Raw genomic sequence first — 15,957 nt, forward strand, 5'->3', positions numbered from 1 at the left:
GAGCTGAGTCTGAATTGTGACGTCTAGCAGGATTAAGTCACGGACTGGACGTGCTGCGTCGTATTGAAGAGGTTTTTTTACGAATGATCTGATCATCACTGTTGAGCAGTTCTTTAGCAGTCCTAATCTCTTTTATTGATTTTTAGACGAAACAGCTCCAACTGATGACCAGATGACAGGGAGAGCTGCTTAACTATCAGATGGACTTCCACTTGTGTCTGTGATCAGTGGATTCGGACACTTTTCTGAGAGAAATGTGTACATTAGGGAGAGAGAAAATAGGCGTTAGAAAAAAAAAAGAAAGAAACAACCTTCCTAAAACAGAGTGGAAGTGGGATGGAGACTCCAATTCTCCGCCACTTACGATGCAATTTCAAGGTCTTTTCTCCAGTAGTTTCACAACAATTTACACTTCAATTTGTGTGACACTAATGACTTTCACAACCTCAAGGTGCGAATCACCCACATGGGTTCAATGTGAGGGGAAAGGCACATCCCCGCATGGCAGAAATAACTTCAACCGAGGGAGTGAGAGCAAAATCTGAAATCCATATCCTACGGATTTATTCACTCGGCTGAATGCCAGGAAACAACCTGAGAACCGTCCATAACTGTGACAATTTATGTATGAGTTGATCTTTAGCCTCAGGAGTTGATACGTAAAAAAACTGCTTTGTCTGTAAATTAGTATGCGAACAATTCTTTGTTTGAATAATTTTAATGATTAGAATTCAAACTCAGATTCCTAAAACATTGAAGTCAAACTCTGTAAAAGACCTTTTTATGGAGGAAAAGGAAATAACTTATGACAACTTAATCCAAGGGTGAATAATGGTTTTACAAGTCATATTTTATTCCATGTGCTTTACAAGGATATAAATAATGGCCCAAATTACAAAAATCAGTGTGCTGGAAGCCCAAGCCTATGTACATAAGTTGGTCAGCAGTGATGTCACCAGATAACCCATCTCAGTCTTCACTCAAAATACAATCTACCACTTCTTTTTCATTTCCAACCTTTTATTTTGGTACCTTGTTTCCAGTGCCATGTACTGCGAATCCTTTTATTCTTTTACATTACACGTATGAACAATGAGTTGGCAAAATATCTATGTACATTTTATAATCGGATAATGTCTCATCCAAATAATACAGTAATACTGCGTTTAAAATATTACATCTGCGAGATAAGAGTAGAGCCCCGTGAGAAATGATGGAGTTGACCTGACGTGAGTTAGCTAGCCACCTGCAACATTCACTCTCTGAGTACAAGTATGATCGTATAGTTTCAGATTTTTTTTTTAAAGGATGGCCATCATTCTCAAGCCCAAGGTTTTCATCTCATCATATCATAGAAAAATAATGTAACATTAAGACAACAGTAGACAAGAATTGCACAAGAATAATCATAATCATCATGGTAATATAATACTCTCATATTAAACATTAAAATGTCGGGCAATACGAATAGAATACTTTTTTTTTTTTTTTTAATACGCCAGATGCTGTTTTGTTCACATAGGTTTATAATCCGTTATGAGACACGCATCTCATAAGGACACACCTGTTGCATCTCCAGCGTGCTGCAGGGTCCAATCACATTTACACACTTGTGCATATATCTCTGTATTATATTCTGACTTTAAAAGAAAATAAAAAAAAAGACCAAAAAAGAGCCAGCCGGCTGTCCTCAAACCCCCCATGCCCGTTCCATCACTGACACATGCCCAGTGGTGCCTTTTAGCGAGTCCATTGTCTGTTACCAACAGATGCCCCGTAACCACACTCACAGTCTCCATGGAGTCGCTGTGACCGCCCCAAAAGTTCACAGGTCACGCCTCCCAGTTGGGCGCTTTAAAAAAAGAATCCTGCTGTAGTTGGAGAACGTTGAGGCTGCTTTCAAATAAGTGTACATTCAGAGCAGACCGTCGTCTGTCAAGATGCAGTCCTGTTACTGTGTATAAATGTCTGTTTGTCATATGTTTATCATGTGGATGAATGATGTTAGAATCTTGTAGTCAACCTTAAACACTGTGGAGTGGCGTCCATGTTTGTAGTCCTTTTGTAATCCATTTTGCATTGTGTGTGTGAGAGACAAGGTCCGTGTTTAGGGCTGGCTACATTCTTTGCATTCCACAGTAATAGACATGAGCGTCCGGCATTGCCCTGCAAATGAGATGACATCACTTATCGAGAGAGCCCTCACACCCCCGCCTCTACACCGGCCCCCCCCCCCCCCTCCTGCTCAGCAAGTCTAAAATGGCCACCATGCGTCTTCGCAAGTCACATGCTAAACCGATTTACGTACAAGATGTTTTCCCCTCCAAATAAAATAAGGTTCATGGCCGGGGAGAAATCCACTCGGTTGAAATAATTCTGAACATATACACACACACACACACACATGTGGTGGAAAAGGTGCTATAAAAGCGAAAAACAAAAAAGAAATTATTCCCGTGTCACAGGACATGTTTAAAGTTGTGTGTCAAAGAAATTCACAAGTTTGTTAGTATTTTCAAAAAAATAATCTGATATAAAGGATCAAAAAGTTGTAATACATTCTAGTAGCCTACTGGATGAACCAGTTTGAGTCAAAGCGACTGTGCTACATCACCTCTCCTGTAATTCAGCGCTCCTCTTTGATTTAAAAAAATGTTTAAAAAGTCTGAACTTTCCTCCAGGCTGTCATGTTTCGACAACCGCCCTCCTCATTGTCAGCTCTCGCACCGGGCTCAACAGACAGCTAAAACACTGTCACAGCTCTTAGCAAGTATTCTGGTTACAAATGTCATTCAAGTTGTCAGGGGCAGTTGGACAAGGGGGCAGAAATGTAGAGAAAAGCGAGGGATGGAGGCAGTCAGAGGAGGAAAAAAAAAAGAGGAGAGAGACGAAGCCAAACGGTTGCACCCATCAACAGGAACAAAAAGAAAAAAAAACAGCAGAACAACTCACTGCTTGACCGCTGACTGACTGACAAACAGGAAGTGGGGGAAAAAAAAACGGAGCTGACAATTCCCCCCTAACAGGTGGAGACACAGAAGTGCACCACAGCCCCGGGGTCATGCGCCAGCCCTGCAGGCAGGAGGAGGATGGGGCCCGGGCCAAAGAAGGGCAGAGCAGAAACAAAAAGAGAGAAGAAGAGACAAGGAGAAAGAGACAGCGCAGTGCCAAACTTCATCATGCAGTGGACAGGCTCGGCTAACGGGGACGGGGGCGGGATGTTTTTGTTTTTTTATTTTTCAGCCGGTGAGGTGACGCGGCGGCGGCGTGCGTCGCTCGTGCCCCAACTCCGGGGCGGAGCCCCAGTACAGGGCAACCTCTGAAAGGCACACACACACAGGAGTGGACAAGGCGGGTGTATGTTAGAAAATAGTGGTCTCGTACTTGGTGTTGACTCCTCTCTTCGCCTCCTGACCCGGCTCCACAATCCACGGCACGTTTGCGTGGCCCTTCTGGTCCATGGACGGCTGCTCCATCTGACGTGGAGAGAGACGGAGGAGGAGAGGAAGAAGCAGAGAGAAGACGGAGGAGAGGCAGATTACTTTTAACGACCTGCAGATTCTCAATTATGCAAATAGTACACATTTTTGTATTGATTTTGCACTTCTTTAGATGCTGGATGCAAAACTTCATCATGATACATCTGGAATGCAGACAGCTGTTCCTGTTGACAATCGTCATTTTTGCACACTGTAAGGGCAACTTTCTGTGACAACACAATGCTAATTCAGTGAATACAGAGTGAGACGGTGGAAGGAATGAGATGGAGGAAGTGTGTCTTTGGAAGTTAATGTAATGAGAAATAATAACTCAAAACGTGAGAGGCGGTTAAGATACAGATTACAAATGAGAAAAGCAGCACACGGTGTTTGCAGCGGTGCACTTCCTGTACATCCGATTATCAAAGAGCTGTGGACTCTTGTCTGTTGCTGCCACTGTGAAGCTAGTGTGGCTTCAGAGCCGAGAAATCAACCAAACAATACACTGCTTTCAAAAATAACCCCACGGCAACCAATCAAGCGGCCGGGTTTTTGTTGCTGAGGGTGGTTTTCCTCCAATCTATTGGTTTATTTTCAGGTGATGTGGGGGGAGGGGGGGGGGGGACTCGACTCGACTGTGAGAGCTGCAGTTTTGACAGCAGAAGACCACATTTGTCCTTGCACATCAATCCTAATTATGTCAATAGACACATATATTAAATGTAACTACATTTTATAGAGATATTTTATAAAGCATCAAAGATCTACTTCTTGAGTAAACAGGGTTAAGTTCTGCAGAACACTAACAGAGCCGTGTTTCTCTTATCTTGTCTCAACACACTGCTACAGCAACACTACGGAAACTTACTATAAAATAATCCAATTATCTATCCTCGCTCTCTTTCGCACTCTCACACACACCTACACACAGACACACACACACACACACACACACACACACACACACACACACACACACACTCGGACAACCACAGCAAGACCTTATAATCATGTTATGGGGTAACAGGATTAAGGAACAAACACACTTTCGATCACAGAAGATCAATATAGTGCAGAACTCGTTCAGGATTAGTCTCACATTCAGCAACCACACATGAAGCCACTGAATGAACTACGCCTGCCTTCAAAATACGTTTTGTATATCAACCCCCTTTTTTGGGGGGTTTTCTGCTGAAGGGTCCGGGCATAAGAACTTGAAGTAATGCTGCAGGGACATCACAGGGTGTGTGTGATTTGGCTTTGACAACCTTCAAAGGGACAGCAAGCTCCGTTATCCAATCCGATGCAGAACATGCCGTTTTGCAGTGTGAGGCTAATATCACTTTAGCACATTTGAATCATTTCTTGGCACAGTGTGTATGCTCTGCTACTGCAGTCTTCTTTTGATGACCCTTTCAAATATCCAACTGCCTTATGCGCAAGATGAAGATGTGGATGAGCGAGAGAAAAAAAAGGATCAGAAGGAAAAACACTAAAAGCTCATTCCGAGCATTCAATTGAGGTTTTAATAAACATTCAGCTAATTTTAAAGTAGTTGTTATTGCTTTATTTACACCTTATTTACCATCTTGACCATGCATCTTTAAGGAGGCAGTGTATCCCCATCCAGGGGTTGAATCGGTGCAGTGAGGCTCATAAAAACTGATTTCTGCTGATTTTATTAGCAGTAAAGTAATGAAATGGGTTGGCTCAGTGTCACATCTGGGGTTTTTCTTATGCTAATGCTATTGATATGGAGCTAGAGGTAGTAACTGAAGAATGAGGAACACAAACACTGCAAACAGACCACACAAGGATGCGGGGTGAGTTCAAGAAAAGAGAAAAGCGACAGAATAAAATGGAAGCACTTACAGACGGCGCTTTCCTCTTGACTAAAAGAAAAAAATCATGTGGGAAATAAAGGATAAGAGAAGGAAAAAAGCGTGGAGGACCTGTGACTGAGCTTTGTAAGGAAGATGGAAGAGTCGAGGGGGAGGAAGAGGAGGGTGGAGAGGAGGCCGGTGAGGGGTGTAAATGTGGCCCAGTGACCAGCGGCTGACGGGGGACATGATGACCTACAGGGGCAGAGGTCATATACAGGTCAAAGTGGGCCCGCTCAGCAACAGCAACACCGACAACAGCAAAGCAGCAAAGGCAAGAGACCACAGCGATGACAGAGCAGCTGCATGGCAACAGGGAAAGGCAACAACACTCCAAAACCAAAGCAAAACCATGGCAACAACATGGCAGCGAAGTCTTTCGCCCTGGCAACAGCGTGGGACAGCAAGACTACAGTAGGCTACGTTACGCCACATATAGACAGCAACTCTGGCTTGGCCAAAAAAAACAACACTCCGAGCAGGACGAATACGGCACGGCAACTCAACAAAACATCACTCTGCAAAAGCACCTTGACAAGCCAGACTCTTATTCAAATTTCTTCTTTTTTTTTTTTTATCATGAAAAATCCTGCCAAGGAGGTCAGAAAGCTTGTGGTTGTATTTCATTTGTTCTTGAGTTCTTGAGAAAAGTATAAATTCAAGGCTGCTAGACTGCCAAGAACATGAACCATCTGCATGGAAACAAGCTATTTTCACATCACTGGGAGGCTCTTTCACTCCCTTTTTAAGAAACCCAAGACTAAGACTCAATCGTACAGGGTTAGGGTCATGTGTTTCAATCCTGTAATCCGATTACAGGAACATGCCGAAGCTGATCAAAGACAATAGTCACATCAGACACGGTCACACTCATAAGAGCAAGTTGAGTGGATGTTGAGGGAGATTTACGAGCAGATACGCTCACATAACACACACACACACACACACACACACACACACACACACACACACACACACACACAACATAAACATAAGTAGGAAGGTGCGGAGAAACGGATACTTGTGGGCAGAAAAACAAAGCAACTATTTGAAAGCGCAGGTGCTCGAGGGGTGCTGCAGGATGGAGATTATGGCTGGCAGGTGGCAGGAATATTAAGTGAATCCTGCAGTATCTTTGCCCTGCTGCACACCGCAAGCCATTAAGTACACCACACACACACACGCACATGAACAGAGAGAGGGAAAAAGGCAATTAATGGTTAATGTAACGGTTGCAGACTCAGCAGATTGTGCATACACGTGCCATCGTCCATCATCTCTGCAGGCACGGGACCACACACACACACACACACACACAAGCTCTTTTTCTGTCTTTTCCTCAGCGTCTCACGTCCCGCTCTAACTTCAGAAAGTGAGGCCATTTCTCCGAGCCACCGATTCTCCTCCATCACCATCTCTTTCCTTCCGTGACTCACGCAGTATGTAAATTGACTTAAATTTAGTCTATGAGCACGCCGATATAGCAGCCGACCGTAACTCTATACCGGGCCCTTTAGACACACGTGCTGCTGTGCCAGCCGATGCGTGTCGGCGGAGGAGTGACTATTGTTAGCGTGACTATTTTCAAGCTCTGTCAGGGGTTAATGGGAGGTTGACTGGTCTGCAGATAGACTTTGTGACGCTGTGGTTGGAGGAGGCATGAAGAAAGGCGACACACGTTTGCGCAAACACACACACACACACACATCAATTCATGACAGAATGCGGGACCCAAGTATCTAATATCACAAACTTAATGCTGGTATCAAACAACTGTTAAAGGGACCATGTGGCATTTTGTTTTTACCACTAGCAGCATGGTCTGTGGATGCTATGAACCCATTACAGTTTGGGTGTTGCTCGAACACATTCTCCATCAGAGACCCCGGCCTTTTTGGATCTGATGGACTGAAATGTCAATAAATTAATTCTCCATGCAAGGCTGCAGTATGTAGGAATCTTCCACATGAGGATTCTTTATCTTCTTACACACACAAACACACACACACACACACACACACACAGACACAGAAGGAGAGCTAAGCAAGCCTCCCCAGAGCCCGATGCAAACAGGCCTCATCAATCAGCCCAGTGTGGAAGAGACTGCAGGGACAGGAAGACCGAATGGACGCTTAACAGATCAAATATCCACCTACACCTCTGCCACAGTGTCCGCTGGGCCAAGACTGTCAAACGCACAAAACACAAGCGCTGCAGGATAATCCCAGAGAACCAAACTGGGAGTTGAAAACAACGCATTTGAGAATGGATGAGACACGGGAACGAATCGGAGCGGAGGGAAGGACAGATTCCAGTGTGAATGGGACAGAGTTGATGGGATGCAGGTTAGATCGGATTAGAAGCAGAGTGTGAGAGAGGTGTTATCACCAGTGAAAATCCATCTTAAAACACTTCTTTTTATAATCAATCCTGTACTTTATATTCATTTTGGAAAGGCCATCTAGACCTTAAGCCTATTATGAAATAATTTGTAGAGGATCCAGTTCTTCCAGTTTTTTTTAACCAAAATTCATCAAATTCATGAAAATGTTGCTGATGTGAATCTAAGTTTCGGATGGATTTTCCCTTCAAACAGATGTGTGCGGCTGTGCGGCAGCGATGCTTACAGATTTCCGGATGTTGACTCGAGGTTTGGGGACAGGTTTGCTGGGCTTGCTGTCAAAGCTCTCGGGCAGTGTGGACGATCCGTGGCCGCTCTTCCTGGCCTGCAGGGCCAGCTGATAGGCCACCTCGAAGGCCTGGCCGAGTGTCAGGATGATCTCATACGCCAGGTTCTGACAAGAGGGCAACGGCGTCAGAATGCAATGTGCTATTATAGCCTCTGTGAAAATGACATTTGCTTTGAAACACACAGCGTCGGTGTACTGACCACATCAAAAGCAGTAAAGACGTGGCAGTAGTGGTGACTGGACTTGAGGTCTTTGGTGATGTAGGCAAATGTAGACAGGTCCTCTGGATCCTGAGCCGCACACGAGATGTTACGGATCTCGTGTTCTGCTATGATGTTCTGCAGAGAGAGAGAGAGAGAGAGAGAGAGAGAGGGGGAGAAAAACAGAGGCAGAAAGATAAAGAGGTGCAGAGAGAGAGATTGCTGATAATCTCTAGTGAGCCACTTCATAGAAAAACAAATCTGATTTATTATTCATCTAATTTCACACACCCCAAAACCATAATCACTGTAGCACATTTTTTGGTTTGAGAGTTTTCTGGAGTCACTGAGTTGGAATTTGTCCTCTGGTAATGTCACTGGAGAACTCTTGTCTTTGTGTTGTGTTAATTAAAGTCTCCGCGCTGTGAAATGCAGAACATCAAAGCTTTAGTGGAGAAAACATAAATGTTTTTGTTATACTAGACAGCCTCATCTTTGTCACCGATGCTATAAAAAGATATCAGCCTGTTGTAGGCCAGTTTGTTTTATGTGTTCACTGGGACAGCAGATAAGATACGGAGACGAAATAGGGAAGATTTACTACTTTCATAAAATTACCCAGAGATGTGAATCCAGGTAAAGTGTTTTGGCAAAGACAGACACAGCACATACTTGAATGTGCTGTGCTCTTCCTTCTGTGTATGTTATTTATGTATTGAGGCCAACTTAACTTGAGTCTGCTCTGTGCAGTGCTGCCAGAGGAAGAGCTCAAAATGTACCGACTTTCTGCAAATGATGCTCATCTTCTGCTGTGTGTGTGTGTGCTCTAGTGCATCACAGAAGCTTAAATAAAAAATAAATAAAAAAAACACTTTGCAAGCAAGCAGCTTATAATTATCTTTAAAATGTTTCTCACTGTGCCACCTTTATTACCCAGCCGAGGTGGATTAGATCTTATTGTCTCGCACGAACGCACGGGAATCGGCACACGATCGGAGTAAGTGACTCCTTGGTGTGAAATCATTAGCCGGGTAAAAACACTGTCTGAGTGTGACGCGCTGACACACGCTGAGCACCCGTCACTCAAACGTCACTCTGGATTGAACAGGAGGTCGATGATGACCTTTAAACAGACCGTGGAGGAAGCATATGTACAGAATCACTTCTTACTGCTCAAGATGATCGCTGATCTGTGACTATATGAACCGGCATGTGTTACCATCAGTATAACCTGTGTGAATGCATAGCTGACCAACTGTTTGTTCTGTTTGTTGTATTTCTATTCTTTAAAAAGTAAAAAAAAAAGAAAAGACTCTTCCATTCAGGATTTAATGAACTGAGTAGGTTGTTATTGATTTCCCAGCGCATCCATTCCACACTGGTTATTGCCTGTTTGTGTTTTGGCCTCTTTTACACCGTATTGATTTTTGTACACCATATAGTTTTAAATCAGTCGGGCTGCAGCAAAAGAAGACATCGGCGCTGCTGCGCCGGCCATTTCTGACACCTCTGAATGTCACTGGCGCTCGCGTTCAAAAGCCTGACCTTTCAGGTGTTATTTGCAGGAAGTGAGCAGTGCGCGTTACCTTATTTGTGGCGTCGATGAACTTCACTCCTTTGTAGGACACGGAGAGCACGATGGTCGGCACTTTCTTCATCTGTTCGGTCGACTTCTTGGATTGGAGAAGAGAGACGAAAAGGAAAGATTTGAGGCACAACGTACATAATAGCCCCAAAGAAGTGCACGGGAATCAGTTTATTATAAATTAGAAACAGTTAAAGATGAATGAATTCCTCCACTAAACCTAATACCCTGTTTATTTTATACATGACTCAATCCATGTCCCCGGGCCTACAAGCAAGTGAGAAAAACAATGAAAATGTAAACAGAACTTAAAGAAAGAAAGCTAGCTGAGCTAAGCGATCGGATGACTCCCGTCCTTTTACTTTATACTTTGAAGTCAATTCAAATAATCTCCGACGGTTGGGGGTTGTCAGGCGCCTCATAAAAACACAACTGCTCCGCAATTACATTTCCAAACCCAATTGACTGCAGCGCCGCAAATCTAATAAGTCTATTAGCTTTTAAGCCACATTGGTGCTCGTTCTGTGTATATCCCTCCTTATTCTTTTTAATTACACATTGGCACTTTGACGTGTCTCAATTACCTATATTTAAACTCATTATGCAGCGAGGTGCTGTGGAGAATCGTGTGATTTACAGCGATGTCGGCATCACCCTCCAAGCTGTCATTCTACCTGCCAAAGAGATTTTATGTATTCAAAGAAATCGACGTGAGGCGAGTCCCTTTCCTGCTTTCTCAGTATCACTTCTTCCCCTTTCATCACTTGTCATCTCCTCACATTTCTATCCCACTCCGTCCCTCATTTCTCCCCCTTGTCGAATCCACTCGCTGCGATCCTTTCCATATCTGTTTTTTCTTCTTTGTTCCGTTTCTTTCCTCCCTGCTCGCAGCGTGTTGCTGCTGCGGTTTCGGCCTTGTCAGGATCAGGTAGTGCTGAAAAGCTGACAAAGGCAGCGCTGACTGGCTTCGCTGGCAGATACCCAGCTAGAAGGCTGTGAAGTCGTGGATTAAAACATCCACATCTACCTCCACAGCGGAAAGATGGATGGACAGAGGAGAGGAGGGATGCTGGGAACGGGGACGAGCGGGTGAAGATGGAAGGTAATAAAAAGCCAGAACGATATGATTTGCATCTCATTGCACTTAATTACAACCCTGGTTTGCAGCAAAGGTGTGTCAAACCGAGGAGGGAGAGAAGAAGAAGAAAGAAGGAAAGATGTCCTCTGATGTGGCAACATAAATATAGAGACAGAAGGGAAAGAGGGAGGGGGAGGAGGAACAGAAAGCTTTGCACATGAATATTAAACTTTATCTTCACACTGCAGCGGCTCAGGGTGAGAGAGAGTTAGTGTTACAGTAAAATATGGAAAGAGAGGGAGCAGGAAGAAAAGACGAGGATAACCGGAGTGAGAGATACAGGAGAGGAAGAAAGAGCGACGCAAAGTGAGAGGAGGAGATAAGGTGATCTGAGGTGAAAGGGGGGGTCAGGGGGTATCAAGCCATATTAAAAAGAAATCCCTCAATAAACCTAATCCTCCATAATGATAGTTTAAGTTTGAATTCTAATGTGAGGGCAGACTATGAGACTGTGTCCCAGATTTACATTTTTATTGCGAGAACATTTACATAATACAGCCACGTGCATTCATGTTTAATTTATCACAACTTGGGTTGTATTTCTGTAGCTTCGTTCAGACTCGTTTTTAGGAATTTGATCCAACATCTCAGCAGTAGATGTTAATAGCAACAGTAGGAGTAGAAGTGTGTCGGGCTGAGCTTTACCCTCATTTTGGCACAAGCGTCTTGTGTGGACTCCGTCCCTCTCAGCTCCTTCACCAGCATGGAGCCCAGGTACTGTGGGAAAGACACGCACAACGCACACATGCTTAGTAAACGGTGCACATGGGGAATATGGAAGTATGTGAAGGTCTGGCTGGTTACACAACTCCGTAGCTATATTAACCTCCTAATCTCTGCAAGATACCAAACAAGTTGACAGTCGGCTTTTAAATCCAGCAGAAGTATTTTCATTGTCGTTGTACTTTTTGTTTTTGTTTATTTAATCAAATGAATTAATTATGTATAGCACTTCTCCGTGACTCAATTATTTCTTATATTTTGAGTAATTCTTGGATGCCATGTTTACTTTCAGCTGCACTAGCGCAGGATTTGATTAAATGCACGCAGGCACACCCACAGCAGTGATTACATCCACCTTGAGAGGCTCCTTGAGGGACCCTTTGTGGTCAGACATTCTGCACACGCAGTATCTGATTTAATAAAGCAGCAACTAATGGCGACTGTGTTTTACAGGAACAATGTTTATGTCAACATTAGAGCACTTAATGTGTGTGACATCCACCACCTCGCAGTGGACTTCCTGCTTATGGAAGAGACCTTGCTCTTTAAAAGTGGGACCCTAACAAGGCTTTTAGTGGATTAGAAGGGAAATATATACAGTTTTATCTGTTTGGGCTCCACAGTTAACAACTCCAAAATCCAGAACTAAAATGCTGAATATCTACCACACAGGATGTATCCTACGTTTGATTAGCAATAAATTAATTATGGGGGCAAAACAACGTTTTGTACAAATTGTTGGGGAGCCTGTTCCTTAGAAGAAGGTCATCTGGGCATGTTAATAATTTGTCTTGACTCATGCTAACAATCTTAAATCGCTGTTACGGCAGGCCTGCTGGCAGCTATCCTAGAAATTGCATTACAGCTGCACACAAGACCAGCTGCCGTCTTGTCTACCGTGTCTCTGCGGCGGTAGTGGTTGGTGTACACAAACACACAAGTCTGTTATTAGTTCCCAATGAAATTCAAAGATGTTGGTAACATGACAAGACTGAGGGACCACAGCCATGCTAGCAGCTATGTGAGGCTGCTGTAGGCAAAGTGGTGCTTTGAGCTACACGCTAACATCAGCAAGCTAAACGGTCACAGTAGCAACGCTACCATGCTGATGTTTAGCAGGTGTAATGTTTAACATGTTCACAAGCTTAGTTTAGTGTGTAGGCATGCTAATATTTGCTAATAAGCACTAAATGCGAAGACCTAGACTGATGGCAAAGTTATTAGATTTGCATGTTTTTAGTAATAAACATGGCGGCAGTTCAATAAGAGGAAGAACTCCCTAATATGTTTGTGTATTTGATGTATGTGCAGATAAAAAAAGAGCACACAGTCATTGTGGAGATGACGCTGGCTGTTAATGATGTAGAGCGTGGTCATGATGTTAGGGTCTGTTGCCTGCAGGGTTTCACTGGAAATGGATTTGTAATAACTTCATATCATATTTTCGAGTTAGGATGCCATCTGAGGTGCTAAAAGTGGAGGAGAGCGTTTTTTTAAAACTTAGATCCTGAGATGGAAATGTGAACTGTGCCTTTATTCAGTCCTTTTGGCTTTTCTACCGTCCCTCTTTCTCTATTAGCACCAGCACAATATACTCTCTTTCCTCTCATTACCGTCTTCTCCATCTAATTCATTCTTATTCACTCTCCATCTCCTTCCAGCTTGCCAATATTCACACTGAGCGCTCTGCCTCCCCCTCTGTCGTGGCTCCCGCTCATTTATCTCGCTTTCTGAGCTTTCTGGAGCCCGTTGTCCTGGGACATCCAGCGTTTTTAGAGATGTTGACATAAATGGCTCCATGAAAGCACCTTCCTATTTTCCCCAGGTGGCCCACCCGTTGCGTGTTCCCCATCACCCATCCAACACACATTGCTTGTGTAGTTGTACATCTGTCAGAGCCCTAATGGTCCACGTTGTTTCTATCAATCTTCTGAGGTGACAAAACGAAAAAAAGAGGACATTTTTGACGAGCCCTTGGGATACTTTTATCTCTTATTCAGTCAGCCTCTATCTCATCTTGCTTTCATTCATATTTGATTTCAGCATCACATTTGATTTCTCAACCCCCTGTCCTATTTGTTCAAACTTTGAATTTTTTCCATCTCTCTCAAAACCATCTTTTTCTTCTCTCCAGTTCTCTCTTACTGAATCATCTTCTAGTCCACGTCTTCAGCACAATGCCAGCAAACCAATCAGAACGTGTATTTCTGAGTTTACATTCCCTCTGGACGTTTCCAAGAGCCAATGGCATCTTAAATTGCATTTCTGCACTGCTGCAAGTAGGTAATCATTCCAGTCTGGGTGCTGAGCGTGCAACCAATCAGAGGTGCAAGGCTGTATCCGTGGTAACGTGGATGTATAACATCCGTTATGTAACTGGCAAAGGTCTAAATTTACCAAAGTGCAGGATCGACTGAAAGGTGAAGTTTGGGGTCATTGATCTTTACTATTATTACCCTACTGCAGGTGTGTATTGATAGCAAGCAAGCAGAGCTGAAATGATCAATTAATTAAGGAACCACAGAATTATGGCAGCTACTTTGATGATTGATTAACTGTTTTTTTAACCGGTGAACTGTGAACAAACCTACACACAAGAGGGAAGGGGGAAGGGGGAAGGACTCACGTAGGCTTCGTAGTCACAGGACTGAAAGATGAGCTTCTCGGGGTGATGCTGCCAGTACTGCACCGGAGTGGACGAGGTGGCCTCGTTGGGCGGACGCAACGTGATCGGCTCGCACCACTCGCCAGCCTGGAACGACAACCAATAGCGCGTTAGGACACAAAACAGGATCACACGGGATATAAAAGATGTGGCGTGACGTCAAGGCCTGTGCTGTGTTTTTTTCATGTTGACGTAACTCGCTGGCCTGATAAATGTGTGTAAGTTCATAATGTAACAGCTTTTCCTGACCGAACACGAACACGCCTTCAAAAGCAACACGCTTCAGAGAACATCCGAGAGGAAATTAAACTTGGATGAATTATGCTCGGGTTCCAAATGTTCCCGTTCTTTGGCTCAGTTTAAGACTGTTTGCTGCTGCTCACCTCTTTCTCACCCACTGAGCTTTCACCTTTTAAACAGAGTAAATACCTGAAGCCTATCTGCATACTTCTCAAATGTCTGCGGAACAACAATTACGTTTTTACGGTCTTTCATTCTTTGGTAAATGAAACCAGATGATGTTCTATGCACACATCCTGTCCCAAGGACTGTTATGTTTATATGTGATTGCTTGTGTGTGTGTGTAATCCCTGCCACTGTGGAGGTGAGATCTTGCAATCAGATGCAAAGATGTTTGATAAACAGCCTGCGGATAAGCCTTCAGAAACAGGCATAAGCCAAATCTACGCTAAACCCCAGCAGCTTAACCGTTTTACACATGTTCTTTCCCCACACACTCTGACCCAGCCGCCGGACTCAGCTGGAAATCTTCAGTGACTAAAAGTTTTTAATGTGCTACCTAAAAGTGTGTTGAACCCGTTTTCCTGGGTTTTGTTTTCTTAAAAAGAAAGGAGAGGGAGAAACGAGGCAACAGTCAGAGAATAGGGGGGATTGAAAGAAGAATAAATCTCCTCTTTTCTCCAATAGTTATCTTTCCATTCTGGCAAAGCTGACTCATCAATGCCACCTCAAGAGGTGCTGTTTCTAGACAGGGGGACACTGTGACGCACACGCTGAAGGGATTCGGTGGGGTAAACATTCGTGTGTGTCAGTCTGCAGCAGGATGCTCTGTGATTCACACAGAGACACACAAAGACCCTAATCATACTGAATCAAAACACAGCTGCTCTCTCAGATGTGTGTTAGTGTGTGTGTGTGTCTGAGTCATTGTGCTGTTTCTGATTGGACGTCATAAAGTTATAATTTTGAATTTAAATGAGAATAAATTTGGCAGTAAAGTTGAGACGTCTTGTTAATGCAGAACGATAAGTTCTTTTGATGTTTGATAGTAGAGACAGTCTGATGAACATCTATTTGGTGAAGCTGTAGATTAGGCCTGATTGCATTTGTAAGCATGCCAACCAAACTGTTGCACTCCGCCCACTGCATTGTGGTTTGCATATTTCATCATGTTATAGCACAAAGTTTCAGGCATAAATTTCATGTTTCCTTAATTGTAAAAATGTATACAAGCTCTAAACTGCAGAGACGACAGCTGGTGTCAGATGGTCTGCCTGCTGCGGATTATTAATGGTGTCTTTTCAACAAGCAAACAGGCAGATAAAACGCTTTTGGCTTGAATATTGTGGCTATTAGG

General features: G+C 43.7%; 1 protein-coding gene across 5 annotated transcripts in view; it reads right to left on the minus strand.

The window, feature by feature from the left end:
- Positions 1-835: 835 nt before the first annotated feature.
- Positions 836-15,957, minus strand: part of anks1b (ankyrin repeat and sterile alpha motif domain containing 1B) — a gene marked incomplete at its 5' end in the record, with an annotated part of 172,808 nt that continues 157,686 nt past the window's right edge. For 4 of the 5 annotated variants that reach the window (XM_079183999.1, XM_079183998.1, XM_079183997.1 and 1 more), the window contains 7 exons: positions 836-2,166; positions 3,385-3,476; positions 7,987-8,154; positions 8,250-8,387; positions 9,836-9,922; positions 11,618-11,689; positions 14,322-14,447. In XM_079183999.1, coding sequence (XP_079040125.1) covers positions 2,118-2,166; positions 3,385-3,476; positions 7,987-8,154; positions 8,250-8,387; positions 9,836-9,922; positions 11,618-11,689; positions 14,322-14,447 — 732 coding nt within the window. In that variant the 3' untranslated portion in view covers positions 836-2,117. Of the gene's footprint in view, positions 2,167-3,384; positions 3,477-5,431; positions 5,555-7,986; positions 8,155-8,249; positions 8,388-9,835; positions 9,923-11,617; positions 11,690-14,321; positions 14,448-15,957 lie in introns of all 5 variants that reach the window. The other variant, XM_079183996.1, reaches the window with a different exon arrangement.

This window comes from Pholis gunnellus (assembly GCF_910591455.1).
Source record: "Pholis gunnellus genome assembly, chromosome: 22".
In the NCBI taxonomy this organism is placed as follows: Eukaryota; Metazoa; Chordata; class Actinopteri; order Perciformes; family Pholidae; genus Pholis; species Pholis gunnellus.